This window comes from Benincasa hispida, chromosome 10 (genome assembly GCF_027475165.1).
Source record: "Benincasa hispida cultivar pf3 chromosome 10, pf3_genome.v1.1, whole genome shotgun sequence".
Lineage (NCBI taxonomy): Eukaryota > Viridiplantae > Streptophyta > Magnoliopsida > Cucurbitales > Cucurbitaceae > Benincasa > Benincasa hispida.
Window position 1 is genome coordinate 62,561,887 of NC_143487.1, and position 16,653 is coordinate 62,578,539.

Genomic DNA, 16,653 nt, shown 5'->3' on the forward strand with positions numbered 1-16,653 from the left:
TTATTTATATTTTTTTATTAGGTCTCCTTTTTTGTAGTATTTTTTTTTACTCTGCTACTTCTTCACATTTAAGGCACAATCTATCCCACATATATGAAAAACACCAACATTTATTGACATTAGTTAATTCTACCTGTTTCCATGCATGTATAAATGTTTGTGAGTTTGTGGATAAATGAAAGATTTAGCAATTTAGTATTTGTGTTTTATTAATACGTCCTTATTTATAGAGGATTAAAGGAGGGTATTTTTGTCACAAGAAATCTACCAATTGTCGTGAAATATAGATTTAAGAATTTTTACAATGAAATTTTATTTTAGGTATTTTAAAAACACAACTATTTTTAAAGCCACTATATTTATTGTCCACCCAATTAGAAAAGAGAATTTGCAATGAGTGTAAATTAAAGATTAGGATTTTGTAACCTTGTCTCCTACATTTTAGATTTAGCAGGTATGGCAAAATTTTTAGTTTAGATATTTCATCTTTTTTTGTCGTTTCAAAATTGCCGCTGGCCGTTTGATTGCTATGTTTTTCTCTTCCATCTGCGAAAGTGCAGTAAACTACAAACGATGTTCTCCTTGGCCATCGGAGTTCCAGACATAGAACTCTCTCACTAGAGGCTTAATCACACTGCATGTCGGTATCAACTCTTTATTCTCATCGTACAATGACAGATTCAAAATCGTCGTTATGGCATATACTCTGGAAGCTAAGAGTCCGTACACGATATCAATGAAATCAACAGTCTCACAACTCTAGTTTTCACGATTTTCAATCGATTCTTCGATTTATTCTTGGTGAGCGGTCTAATCTCCATGGCCACCTGCTTCTACTTCTCAATCGAACATGACTAGAGGTTCAACACCAAGTGCCAAATTAGCTCGTTGGAGTTATCAAAAGCAAGATGGAGAAGAAATCATTAGTTTTCCAGTCAAAAGTGCCGTGTCACAGTCATGCTTATCTAGGGCCTGTTGCCCATGGCTGCATGCCCATCTCAACCCTTTTTTTATCATACTTTCATCTTATGTATTTCATTCTGTAAGTTAGTATGATTTTATAGTTCATCTTGTTGTAAGTAACTAGTATGATTTTATAGTTCATCTTGTTGTAAGTAACCGTTCACCTATGTCTATATGCAAGGGTGACAACCACAAAATTGCTCAGAATGCACTATATGGGGGTAAGACTAATTATTATATCCTCATACCAATGAGTTGTATGGTATAAAGCTGTGTTGTTGCTTATTGCTTTGTAGTTGTAAGACTAATGTTCATTGCTTAATCATGCTTTCAAACGTTTGCAAAAACCTTTTCCTCTAAACCTATTTTCTAAAACCTTTTCTCAAGAACGGAAGTGAAGGTTGTGAGAAACGCCCATTGTGTTATCAGCTATTCGGATTTGAATTGGCTGACTTGTTCGAGTGAAAGAACAAGTGTCGCACAATTGCCCTGAGACCCTTATGAAGGTGCGATTGTGACAGTTGGTATCAGAGCCAAGTTGGCTCACAGAGGGACAAATCAGTAATCATGTCGGCGACAAAGAACTTGAACAAGTCCTAAGCGGATAGGCTGGTAGAGATGGAAGAGCAAATGCTCTACCTAAGAGAAGTCCCTGATAGTATTTGTTTCTTGGAAACTCATTTGCAAGAAGTTGCCGAGAAAGTTGGCGGAATTGATGTGGTAGTTAGTCGCCTATACGGGTTACCCATCAGAGAATTGATGATGAGGGTTGAGACCATAGAGACAAAGCTGCAAGATCTGGCAGTTTCGAGCATGGAGATAGCTCAATGGGCTCTATTGCCTACATAGAGGAGCGCGTCGAAGAGGTGGACAGCTCCCAGAAAGCAATAATTCAGATGGTAACTGATCTGTCAGAAGATTTTCAATCGGCCTTCGATGTTGTCAGAGTCGAGATTACAGATGTGAATAGGAGGGTGAATCTCACCATCCGAGCTGTAGGGAACCAAGCCCCACCTGGGGGAGCAATCCATGTGAACAAGATAAAGATCCCAAAACCAAAACCCTTCTGTGGGGTGTGAAATGTGAAAACCTTAGAGAATTTTATTTTCGACCTTGAGTAATACTTCAAGGCGACAAACACCATGATAGAGGAATCACAGATCACGCTAGCAACCACGCATCTAGCTAAAGATGCAAAATTGTGGTGGAGATCACGATTTATAGACATGCAATAATGGTGTTGCACGATAGATACCTGGGATAAATTGAAACAAGAATTTCGTTCGTAGTTTTTTCTTAAGAACGTAGAGATTTTGGCCTAAAGGAAACTCTGAGAATTGAAACATACGGGCAACATCCAAGATTATTGAAGCAATTTGCGGGACTTATGTTGGACATATGCGGTATGTCTGAGAAAGGCAAAGTTTTTTGTTTTATCAAAGGGTTGAAACCATAGGAAAAAACGAAGCCGTATAAACAGAGAGTACAAGACCTCTCTTCTGCTTATGTAGCAGCGGCACAACTATATGACCTCTGTACGGACTCTCAAGTCATGAGAAAGTAGCCAACTTCCCAAATGGAGGAAATAGAAATAGTCGTTCAAGTCCTCCCAGATCTGGAGGAGGAGACAAGAACACAAATGGAGATTGTAAGCTCTTCCAACAAAAATCAGGGAACAATTGGCGAGGGCCGCCACAACAGTATAACAACTACAATCGCCCTCTGTCCCATTGCATATGTAGAGGACCATATAGAGTAAGCGAATGCCCGAATCGAATTGCCTTTAATACCTTCCAAGCCACATTAGCCTCGGGCTCAGAAGACAAGGCCAAAAAGGCCGATCTTGGAACTGAGCAAACTGAAGAGAATGACAATCCCATGATGGGAGCGTTGAAGTTCTTGTTTACTCTCCAAAAGAAGATGGGTGAAACTGTTGGAATGAGGGCTCATGTATGTGGATGCATGGGTTAATCAGAGATCGACCAAGAGTACCATGGTCGACTCTAGGATAACCCACAACTTCATGACTTAAACGGAGGTCCGTTGTCTGAACTTAACTTGGGAAAGAGACGCTGGAAAAATGAAAGCCTTGAACTCTATAGCCCCTGCCTATTATAGGGATAACGAAGAGAACGTAAATGAAACTAGGGTATTGGAAAAGCCTTATCGATTTCGTAATTGTTTAGATGGACAATTTTGATGTAGTGATGGGGATGGAATTCTTACTTGAACACAAAGTTATATCGATGCCCCTCACCAAGTGCCTGGTAATTACTGGGTCTATGCCCACCATAGTTCAAGCCAACATCAAACAATCAAATGGGGTAAGAATGATTTTGGACCTTCAGTTGAAAAGGGGCCTTACCTATGACGAACCCACGTTCATGGCCATTCCGATTGAATTAGATGAGACTATGGAAGAGAAGGTCCCTCAAGACATCTTGTGTGTCTTGGAGAAATATCGTGATGTCATGCCAGATAGTTTACCCAAACCCTTGCCTCCATGAAGGGGGATCGACCAGAAATCAAATTGCTACCAAGGGTGAAACTGCCCATCAAGAAAGCATATTGCATCTCCAGCAAAATTGGCCGAACTCCAAAAGTAATTAGACGAGTTGTTGTGTGCATGGTTTTTAGACCAGCGAAAGCTCCCTATGGAGCCCAGTGTTGTTTCAAAAGAAGAATGATGGAAGCCTTCGACTATGCATCGACTATCGAGCTTTGAATAAGCTCACTATTCATAACAAGTACCCCCTACCCATCTTCACAAACTTATTTGACTGACTCCATTATGCCAGATATTTCTTGAAATAGGATCTCCAATCGGGGTACTACCAGGTTTGGATTGCCAAAGAGGATGAACAAAAAATGATCTGCATTACGAGATATTGGGCCTTTGAATTTCCCATGATGCCCTTTGGCCTCGCCAACGCTCCGAAGACTTTCTGTACATAGATGAATCAGGTGTTTCATGAATACCTCGACAAATTTGTTGTAGTATATCTAGACGATATCGTTGCCTATAATGCATCAATGGAAGATCACTGATACCATCTCCAACTAGTCTTTGAAAAGTTGAAGAGGAACCTGAAGGAATCTTGACATGAGGAGATCCTTGAGTGGAAGCGGATTGTCCAAATTCCATTAATTATTGAATACAAAATTTACAGTAAACAACAAGAGATATGCATTCAAGGTTAAATTACAACATGCTTTTACAAAGAAAACAGGTTTCAAGAAACCTCATTTTTGAAGAACCTTTCTTCAAGTAATCCCTCGTACGAGCCACGAATAGAACTCTTTTTTCACGGATCTCCTTCTTCACATACGAACACTACCAGCCGAGAACTCTCTATATTCTTTTTTGGGATTCAAAGACTCAAGCAGGAGTTATGCGCTTTGCTTGAGTCCTAGGAAGAGGGAAGGAGATGGAGAGGATGAGAGGGAAGTTTTTTTTCTAGAGAACCTTTCTCTTAGATTGTGAAATCTCAGTTAGAATTCTTGGAAGAAGATGATCTCTCAACTTCTTTTAACACAAGTGAGAATAATGGGAGAGAGTTATAACTCCTTCCCTTTCATTAATTTCAAATAAATTAATAAAATAGAATATATAATAACTACTTTATTATATATACACTATATGTTATATCAAATATAACATATAGCCTATAGTTTTATATTGCATCAAATACAACATAAACTATAAATTTTATTATCTCTTAACTATACATGACATTTAATATAAATCACATTTATATTAAATCTACTTATATGAATCTCATTCGTATAAATGATATTTGGATCATATTGAAATATTTTATTCCTCTAAATAAAAATCATATTTATGTTTAATTACATAAATCTCATTCATATAATTGGTATTTGAATCGTATTCCAATTCCTCTCATAATGTATCAAATACATTATAATTAATTCCCTCCATTAATTTGAACACTTCAAATTAATCCAAAGATTAAATCCTTGTTAAGCTACAGTGAGGACTTTATGGACCTGTAGATTGAAGCTCCAACAGTACTCAGATAAATAATTAAACTCTTTAATTAAATTACCCGACATTCGTTAATTGTCGGTCACTCCACTAAAGACCGACAGCTGTACTCTTTGTACTATAGATAAATTTCTATGTCTATTGGATATAACCAATCAATAGTGCGATGATACTTCACAAATTGCTCGTAAGTACAGCTGGACCAAAATACCGTTTTGCCCCTGTAGTTACATCTAACTCCTTAAGTACCACTGATTCCTCCAATGAACAATAAGTCATAGTTCTACCATGACCAAGTCCTCTCGAGCCATGAGAAGGTGTGACCACTATGTTTAAGACCCAAAATCAGTTCTTAAGAGAGCAATTTATCTACTTGCCCCTGCATCAGAGAAGAAGTGAATTCCATCTTGTGTAACTGAGTTCCCAGTTCCCCAGTCAGATGAATCCCCAAAATGGTAGGCTTGTTGAGTTGACAATCTGGTCACTCTCACCCATACAAATCAAAGGACTGCTTTCATGAGCAGGAGTTCACAACTCATTCAGGATTCAGGTCATGTCACCTATGATCATCCTAGTGAAATATAAGTCTCTATTATTAACGGCGTTATATGAAGAGACTAATTATTTTGTGGTACGGTCTTATACAAATTCTGTGTATAGGATACCCCTACTCGCATGTCTCCACATGAATGATCAAGATCAGATCATTTGTAGCATTTTACAACACTTGTAACACCTATAAATTGGATCGTATCCATAGTGTCACCAAGATAAGGTACCTAGCCTTATCCATCTACTACAAACCATTTAGGTAAACTTAGATATGTTCTTTGAAATTTTCACCAGAACTCATCTCATGATAGAAAAGTCTAAGTATGCATGTCGTAGCGGTCGGATCATAATGTGTAAGGATCCAGTCGTTACATCATCAATGGTCCACTTTAATGTGGAGGTTCTGTATTTTGTTTTTGGAGGATCGGAAAAAATGAAAATTGATGTTAAAATGTGGACAAGATTAAGAGTTTAAAAAGGGAGGGAGGATGGTGAAATCCAAATTTAATCCAAATTTAAAAGCAAAGGTATATCCAATAGAAGTGAATGATGATAATTTTTTTCATTCTTTTTTTTTTTAACCCAACTAGCCGCTAAACACAATTAAAAGTTAATATAATGATATATCTTCTTAACATTCATTTTCTTTTAAATTCAACAAAAACTCCAAAACCCACCATGTGTCACTTCTCAATTGCCCCAAGTGGCACCTTTTACTTCGACCACTTTGATGGAAAAAAATCTACCACATCATTAGATTCAGATTTTTTCGTTATGTTCCTTTCGGCTATATTTTCTTCATTTGAGCTCCAATTTGAGTGACTCAAATTGTATTGGAATCGTTATTTCAAGCTTTACCCAATGAAACTTTAAAGCACCAAATTGTTAATGAAGTTATTCAAATTTGTTATCATCAAAATATTAAATAATTAATAAATCTTAATTAATTATTTGAGATTAATGGTCAAAAAGCCAACACAAAATAATGATAAGAAGATACTTTTTTTGGTCACAATCAAGAAATTTAAGAAAATGGACAATTAATAAATTTCAAGGGTACTAGAAAAACAATAAAAATGTCTAGTAAACACTACTACATAACTAAGAGTCATCGACAGTAACAAATGGACTTAACAATCTAGATTAAAATAGAGACCATATGTATAAAATAAAATATCTTTTAAGATAATTTGATATTAAATATAATTTTATATAATTTTAAATTTTTATCTTTCTCTTTTAATTTTAATAAATTTCTTACCACTAGTTCTAAAACTTTAATTAAATAACAAATAATTTCAAGGGTACTAGAAAAACAATAAAAATGTCTAATAAACACTACGGCATAATTAAGAGTTATCGACAATAATAAATGGATTTAACAACATTGATTGAAATAGAGATCATACGTATAAAATAAAATATCTTTTAAGATAAATTGATAAGAAATACAATTTTAAATAATTTTAAATTTTGATCTTTCTCTTTTAATTTGAATAAATTTCTTACCATTAGTTCTAAAACTTTAATTAAATAACAAATAATTACAATTCCATTGTTATATTTAGTTTTTTAAAGATTTTTTTTTCCTAAAATTATGCATGTTTACAATGGGCCACTTATTTTTGTTTACTTTTTCACCCACAAAACTATTTTATCCAAGATAGACATTTGTGGGATAACATTTGATCAGGTTGGGTGAAAGGTATGGAATGTTTTTAGACATAAATAGTTTATCATAGTTTGACAAGTAGTATACTTACTTATCCTTATTTGGAGTAAAGGAGAAAACTAATTATAGGAGAAATTGAGTGGTGCTGGATTTCTCTATTTCAATATAAATACTTTGAATTGTAATTGAAACATACACAAACATTTTCTTCCAAAACAAAACTATACAAGAGATTGAGTAGAAAAGAAAAAATATAGACGTAGAGAAGAAGAACAAGATGCGTACAACATTGAACTTTGTGGCTCTATCATTCATATTGGTTTCTTTATCTAGAGGGCAATCTCAATCTAGTGATGGTGTTTTCGATGTGACAAAGTATGGTGCTGCACCTAATGCTGAAATATCTCAGGTAAATTATCATTTTTTATTATCATCGATTGAGAGAAAAAAAAACATCTAGTGGCATCAATCAGATTTATTAATATATTTTAAAAATTAAATAGGCTCTAACAAATGCATGGAAGGAAGCTTGTGCATCAACAACCCAAAGTAAAGTCATTATTCCAAAAGAAACTTACAAGTTAAGTGCAGTTCAGTTGGTGGGCCCTTGCAAAAGCCCCATCGAAATTCAACTTCAAGGAACATTGCAGGCACCACCGGATCTAACCGGAGACGGATGGATTAGTTTCAGATATATCGATTACTTAACATTAACAGGTGGTGGTGTTTTAGATGGGCAAGGAAAAGTGGCGTGGGAGAAAAATGATTGCCATAAAAACTCAAAGTGTGATCGTATTCCCATGGTAAGCACAATTTAATCACGTAACAAAAATGTTTAGTACTGTTGGCCCATATATTATTTATTGTTACAATTTTAACTATCAAACTAACATTTACGTTTACTCTTTTTTAAGTAAATATATATAAGTATGATAATTTATTTTATTTAAAAAAATGCAGAGTTTGCAGTTAAGCTTTATAAAAAATTCGACAGTAAGTGATATAACGTCTAAAGATAGCAAGAACTTTCATGTCAATGTATTGGGTTGTAAGAACCTCACCTTCCAACATTTCACCATAAATGCACCAGGAGATAGTATTAATTCTGATGGAATTCACATTGGTCGATCTCTTGGGATTAATGTCCTTAATACAAATATTGGTACTGGAGATGATTGTATCTCACTTGGGGATGGAAGTAAGCAAGTAACAATTACTAATGTGACATGTGGGCCTGGACATGGTATAAGTGTAGGAAGCCTAGGAAAATACAATGTTGAAGAACCTGTGGAGGGAATCATAGTTAAGAATTGTACATTGATGAATACATCGAATGGCGTTAGAATCAAAACATGGCCAGCTTCTCCTACTGCTGGAACTGCTTCTGATATGCACTATGAAGATATAATTATGGTCAATGTCAGCAATCCAATTCTCATAGATCAGGAATACTGTCCACACAACCTATGTAATAAACAGGTACGAAAGTTATTAAACTTCTTTTTAATTTAATTTTTAATACTTAAATTAAGTGACAAGATTATGTCCTATGTTCTTGCCTTTCAGAGTCCATCAAAAGTCAAGATTAGTAAGGTTAGTTTTAAGAATATCAGAGGTACTTCAGGTAATGCGCTCGCAGTCAAACTTCTTTGTAGTTCCGAGTTTCCATGTGAAGATGTAGAGCTAGCTGACATTGACCTCACATATAGCGGAAGGGAAGGCCCAATTACATCTCAATGTTTAAATGTGAAGCCCATCATTTCTGGAAAACAAAATCCTTCGATTTGTTCTCCTCTTTCTCCTAATGCTTCTCCATTAGCTTAAGCTATTTTTTAAGAGATGACTATTTGATGGAAAAAATTATAATTAATTTTTGATATTCTAAAACAACTAGTTTAAATTATTTTTGTAATTGCATAAAACTTTAGCACCCAAATTCTCATAGAATTAATTTGTGGTGACCAAATAATTTTTTCTTTGTTGTTTTAGAAGAACAAAGAAATGTATCCTTAGGACTAAATAATATATTATTTTGAGTAATTGATTAATCCACAAATGTCTTCTTTATGAACATTTTTTTTCTGTATTACATGAATGCATGATGCTACATCTTGTGTATTGTCCATTGTACTTTTATCTATCTTAATGCATACACATTCAGTTTTTTATCTATTTATTAAAAAATGCATTGCTTTATTAATAGTTCTTTATTTAGTAAGCTAAGTTAAAATATCTTTAAAATCATATGTGGCTCGAGAGAAATTTGATTTGTGATGGATCATAAAATTACTATTCAATAATTAAAGAGAATCAAAGATAGTTATGACATAAGTTGTTACTATAGAGCTAAAAGAATTCTTGTGAATAAAATGCATGTAATGGTGCATAAGAGTACAACTCTTGATCTATAGTACAATGACCTTGATTTAATGAATGTATATTAATTGCATAATGAGTCTAAAAAATTTGTACAAGTAAAGGTAACAATATTAAGATCATAAGATCCCATTGCTGGATTTTAAGGACTTTATAAGACATTTTGTTGGAAGAGAAATAAAATAAAAATTGGAAATCTCAAATTAATATTTAATATGTTGTGTTTATGAAAACTGAATGAAATTCTATATAAGTTTAAAATATTTATAGTTTTAGTTATATGTATTATCCCATTACCCATATTATTAAAAATAAAAGGTTATTTATGTAATATGAATAATATTTGAATCGTTGGGGTTGATGCCCAAAATCTCATGGTTTTATAGTTTATAAACTGTATTTGTACGAACATATTATTTATTTAATAAAATAAGTATTAATTTATTTGACATTTAGTTACATTAAACCAAAACCAAAAAAACTAAGATCCAAGGTTATTAGGTGAAGCTTAAACATGTGTGTAAAGATATACAGGTGGATCATGTTTAAGTAATAAATTGACCGGTCTATAGTAGATGGATAAGATTAGGTACCTTATCCTTATGACACTGCAGATACAAACCGTTTTGTAATTGTTCTAATCATTGTAAAGTGTTACAAATGATCTGCTCGTGACCATGCATGTGGAGATATGCGAGCGGGGTATTCTATACAAAGAGTTTGTATAAGACCAAACCACGAAATGAATAGTCTCTCCTTAGAACACCATTGCTACAAGAGACTTTCATTTCACCGGAATGACCATAGGTGACTTGACTTTAGTCCGAAGTGAGTTGTGAACTCCTACCTATGAGGGCGGTAATTTGATTTACATAAGTGAAAGCTGCCAGATTTTTCGACTCAATATGCCTACCACTTTGGGGATTAGTTTGATTGGGGAGCTGGAAACAAACTACATAAGAAGAAATTCACTCCTTCCCAAGATAAGTAGATAAATTACTTCTTTAACGGATCATTCTAAGTCTTGAACAATGTGGTGTCACACCCTCTCCTAGCATGAGTGGGATTTAATTATAGTTAGACTATGACTAGTTGTTCATAGAGGGATCAGTGGTACTTACGAAGTTGGGTGTAACTACAGGGGTAAAACAGTAAATTTGACTCAGCTGTACTTACGAGCAATTTGTGAAGGACCAATGTGTTGTTTATTGGTTATATCCAATTAATAGAACAAACTTGCAAAATACGGAAGTAACATAATCATTAAGCACTCTAATTATATTAATTTGAGTAACAAGCATGCTAAAACACATAATTTCAATAAAAAGGTTTCAACTTGAATACATTTATAGATTTCTACTTAATCCTTGCAAATTCCACGAAATTGACGTTCAAATTCTTCAGTAGACTACCAAAAGAATATTCTCTACTGATCCCAAACTTGAATTGAGTGGTGGAACTCTTGTTGATAGGAAATTTCTGTGGCTTTGGAGAGGGTTTGAGAGGAAAAGAAGTTGAGCAGAATTTTCCCAAAACTTCAGCATCCATCTCATGAATCTCAGAAAGTTTGAAGTATTTAATCTACTTCATCATTTTATCAAAGTAGCCTAGGTGTTGATTTAAGAAGAAATTCACCAAGAAATCCAAAAAATGGATAAATCCACTAAAACCCAAAAATCATCTTCAATTTTAAATTATATTTAACTTATAATTACATTAAACATAATTTCAAATTCAATTTTTGAAATTGAGTTTAAAATTGAAATTTGATTTGATTTTAAATAATTAATTAAACAAATTTAATTAATTAAATAATAATAATTTAATATCAAATATTAAATTAATAAAACACGTAATTCAAACATGAATCCTATTCATGTAATAAATATTTAAATCATCATTCAAATATATTGAACTCTCCAAATACATTTGATTTCAATAAATTTAAACATTAATTATATTAAATATAATTATCCAAACCCTAAAATTGAATTTGAACATTTCAAATTCACTCAATATTCTAACCCAAGATTTAATCTTTTACGAGCTAGTAGAGGGATCTTATGGACCTAAAGATTATGAGCTCCAACGATTTGAGATTTAATTGGCTAAACTCTTTAAACAAAATTAATCAATATTCATTAACTACCAGGACATACCACTATAGCTCAATAGTTGCACCCTCCTAACTGTAAATATATTTTTGTCCACTTGATTTAACCATAATCAGTAAGTCGATCCTTCACTAGTCATTTGAATTTATAGCTATCTCAAAATTACCGTTTTAGCCTTATAAATACATCTTGCTCCTTAAGTCTCTACTGATCCTCTATTGAACAATTGGTTTATAGTCCAACTAATAAACCATATCCCTCTCTTTCATGAGAGGGAGGGGCTCTTTTGTTCAAGATTAGCAATCAATACTTAAGAGAACAACCTATCTACTAACCCTAAGATGGGTATGAGTGAATTTCATCTTGTAGAACTATGTCCCCAACTATCTATCTGGTTTCATCCTAAAACGGGAGGCTTATTGAGGGATGGCATTGAACCATTCTCACATTTGTAAATCAAAGGATAATCCCGAATAAACAAGAATTCATAGTTAGATCAAGATTAAGATCGAGTTACCTTAGGTTATCAATTTGAAATTGTCAGTTTTAACAGTAAACTGTTGTTATAAAGAAAAGTGATTATTTCGTTGTTTGGTATGCAAACGTCTTTTGCATAGGATGCCTCTACTCGCATGTCTCCACATGAATGATTTTGAGATTACATTGTTTGTATGAATATACAAAGTGGGCCGCATCCATTGTGTCCCTAGGACGAGGTACCCAATCTCATCCATATACATATAGATCTTTGTGGCCATATACTAAAACTTGATCCATTTCTATGTCTCTACATAAAGTTAAAGTATTCATACCAGCCATGGGTTTATTTATAGGATTTTATAACAGAATGCAATTTCAATAACACTTTTATTGAATGAAGTCTCGGTAATACTTTTATTGCAAAAATAGAATATGTTTAGTAAATATGAACTGCAAGTTTTAGGACATTCCCAACCAAGGAACAAAGAAATATATCTATAGTGCAAAGAGTGCAGTTGTCTGTCTTTAATGGAGTGACCGACAGTTAATGAAGGTTGATTAATTTAACTAAAGAGTTTAATTAATTAATCTCGTATCATTGGAGCTTCAATTTATAGGTCCATAAGGTCCCCTTTGTTAGCTTAATAAAGATTAATGAGAATCAAATTAATTTTAGATTAATTTGAATTATTCAAATTAATTAAAGGAATTTAATTATATAAGATATAATTAATATGATGTATAAGATATGTATAATAAAAAGTTTTAATGAAAGGAATAAATATTTAATATGATTTAGATATTAATTATATATATGTGATTCTTATATAAACTATAGGGTAAAATTAATATGAATATAATTCATATTAATACTATAGGTTATATGAGAGAATATGAACTATAGGTTATATTATATGTGATATAATATAAGTTAGAGTACAAAAACTTACAGCGGAAGAAAATAGAATCATTAATCATTCTAATTCCTTAATTTTGACATCAAAATAAATATGTTCATAGGGTATTAAGAATGTTTCAAGACATACCTTTGAAGAATTCCTCTAAATCCAAGCTACTCTTCACGTGATTTCAGCTCTAAATCTTCAGTGAACCATCAAGAGATTTTCTCTACTATTCTCAGCCTTGAATTTGAGTGGAACTAAAAAATGAAGTGAATTTGTGAAGGGAATAGAATGGGTTTCAAGTGAAGCAGTGTTAGGTCTTTGAAGGATGTATATTTTCTATGTTAATTCCCCCAAAATTGTGTTGATTATGTGCTTCAAATACTAATTTTTTAGATAAAACAATCCGCAAGACATTTAGAAGTCATTAAGAGAAGATTATGTAACCAAGAAATCAACAAATGAAGAGAATCGAGTAAACACCAAAATTCCATTAAGTACCATCAAATTCCATCGACTATTTAGTAGAATACTATAAAGTACAATTGGGTAAAGTTATTGAGTAGTCACATCCCGCCCCGAGCCTGCCTCTTGAGCCCGAGGGGAGGCGTGAGGACGGCAGATACCACACTTTTGTGATTACTACTGCCCATCTCTATCTTACTACACTTAGTAAACTTTAAGCCTAAAGATGTAATCAACAACTGTTTGACTAAGCTCATTTTATTACAAATAGTATAACGTTTATACAACTCTCAGACTTAACTATAAAGTTTACTTCAACAACTCTAAAATAGAAAGTGTGACTAGGGCTGTGGCAGACATTGACCTTAGTAGAACCTTGAAACTTCTCACCTTTTACTTCCTGGAAAGAAAAACATGAAAGAAAATAATGAGCTTCAAGAAGCTCAGTGGGTGGTAAGCAACTTCTAGAGTCTATTTCAACTCATAAACTAACAAACATATCACAACTACGAGGTTAGTACATTCAAACCTCAGCCTCGAATGAGTCTGTTCTCAACTCTATCTACACTCACGGTAGATAGTTAAACTATTACTAGTCATAAACGCTTACTCTCTTGTGTTCCTTATGTTTCCTATGTGCACATAGATCCACGCTTATGGGCACAAAAGCTAGGCCTATCGGCCTTCTTACCATCCCATACGAGTTTCCTCTCATAGGCTTAGGAACTAGACCTCTCGGTCCCTTGACCATCCTGTGAGGTTCTGCTCCAGGTTCAGGAACTAGGTCCCCTGACCATCCTGTTCACATATTCTCATTCTCATGCTAATTACTCATTCACAATATAAGCATACATATACTCTATTAGATATGCTTAAGACTTAAAGGAAATTACCACTCGCCTTGGTAAGGCAGGAACCTTTCTCTCTAGAAGTTCTTTGGTTTCCTTGGGCTCCCTTTTGAACCCTAAATTCCAGATTCAATTTTAAGCTCGAATTACTCATAGTTCTAAACCTTATTTCGAGATACTTTTTTCTACAAACATGCTCTAAAATTTATCAGGAAGCTTACCTTAAATTCTCATAATATAAATCTTCGTGGTTTGGTCGGAATCCTCGAATCATCAAGATTGACCTAAACTTACCCGAGAGCTCAACCATTCTGTATTTTCCTCATTCTTCAGTCTGATTCCTTGGAGCTTTTTCTTCCACAGCCCTACTTTGAAAACTAGACTCTTAGATATTTCAAGTGGCTTTGGAATCACTCAAAACGCATAAGTAGTCTGGGAGAACTTCTCATCCTAAGTTGATGCTACTTCTAGACCTCACTATCTGACAACATCTCCTCCTCTTGGAAATGCATGGTTTTCCTCCAAATCTGCTCTCAAACACTCTTCCTACTGTTCTTTGAAGAGAATTTGTGTTATAAACTAAAGAGTTACCTTGTGTGGTATTTATAGGCCAAATGAACCGATCATTCTCAGTTCCTAAGGCTTCCAATGCAAGATACCTCCTACTTTAGCAACTTTTGGAGTGTTTGCACCAAGCTTTGCCACCGCCTACTTCCTTGCCACTCACTTACTTCCATGCCACTCACCTACTTGCATGAAGTTTGAGTTGTCTTCCTCATGCATAAAACTCTATTCGTCTACCTCCTACTAACTCAAGTTCAACATCCTCTCGGTTCAGCCACTTATCTGGGTGAATTCATCAGCCTTGCGTAACACAAGTCTTAGCACTGCATAAACACTTGGCTCATCGTGTAGTCCATTGTGTAGCTCTTGCACTCAACGCATAGCTCTATCGTTTAGCTAAATCTCTCGCTGACACTTATCACCCAACCCTCTCGCTATCGCTCATCATCTAGCCCTCTCGCTGTTGCCAATCGTGTAGCGCCTGCGCCCATTGCACAGGGCCTATGCCCCATCGTATAGCTTCACCATTTAGTGATCTCTCAGTGTTAATGATATTGCTATCGCGTATCTCTCACTGTTAATGATCTCGCTGTCGCTCATCGTCTAGTGCATAACCTATCGCATAGCTCCTACGCCTATCATGTAGCTCTCGTTGTCACCCATCGTGTAGCGCTAACACCTATCATCTAACGCATCACGCCCATCGTCTAGCACGTCCACTCATTGTGTAGAGCCATCGTTTAACGTGTGTGTCTATCGTGCAACACCCATCGTCTTAGCGCTTCACCTATCATGTAGCGTTCACGCTTATCGTCGTAGCGCCCATGCTTATCATTTATCATCTAGTGCTATGCATCACTTCGCATCGTTTAGCGTCGCACGTAGCTAGATGATCATCTAGCGCATCGCTTAGCACCGCACGTAGCTACACGATCGTCCACACAGTGCCTTGCGCTCATTGTCTAGCCTTCTCTCTCTCGCTCACGCAGTCTCTTATCATCCTAACGCATGAACAACCTTTGGGAAGTGCTTCTTGCCAATGCTTCGACCAACATGCGTCCCTTGTCATGCCAACGTTTGGGCAAACTTCATAAACTCAATGCATGGTTGTCCTTTAACTTTAAGGCTTATTTTCTTTTAACCTCTACAAACTTAGCTTCATCTCATGTGTTAATATTTCCTAACACCAAACACATGGTTTCTTTTTTGACTTCACACTTAGTCAAATTTTAACTAGTTAAGGCTCAACTCAGAGCTACTCAAGGAAAATCTATTCCAATACTTAAAAATTTTCCTTCTCTTCAACATAGGAATTAACTTACACTTAGTTAATTTCCTTAATTACCTATTTAAATAGAGAAATTGAGATATGGGTTTCACATGAGTAATCAACCATTAAGGAAATTGTTATCGAGCTATCAAGTAAGGTTCTCGAGTTATCGTGTAATTACTAAAAAGGTCATCGAGTATTGACCGTCGAGTATCGAGTATTCAATATGCTTATAAAATAACATTTATTTTATGAATAACTATATGTTTATATAGAGTTTACAAACTACGAGATTACAAGGAGATTTAGGACACCATTCCCAACAGAACCAACTATACGTAAAGAGAAAAAAGTGCTCCTTTGCCCAAGAGCGTATAAACTTTCTTGGCCACATGATTGAATGTGGTCGAATTGGCTTGGAAGAGGGCAAAGTGACTG

At 34.6% G+C, this 16,653-nt stretch overlaps 1 protein-coding gene across 1 annotated transcript; it reads left to right on the forward strand.

Moving 5' to 3' along the window:
- The first annotated feature begins 850 nt into the window (after positions 1-850).
- Positions 851-9,020, forward strand: LOC150033542 (exopolygalacturonase-like). The gene is made up of 6 exons (XM_090306447.1): positions 851-954; positions 1,351-1,424; positions 7,532-7,605; positions 7,700-7,999; positions 8,157-8,675; positions 8,763-9,020. The coding sequence occupies exons 1-6, from the start codon at positions 851-853 to the stop codon at positions 9,018-9,020; spliced, it is 1,329 nt and encodes a 442-aa protein (XP_090162573.1).
- Positions 9,021-16,653: the final 7,633 nt, after the last annotated feature.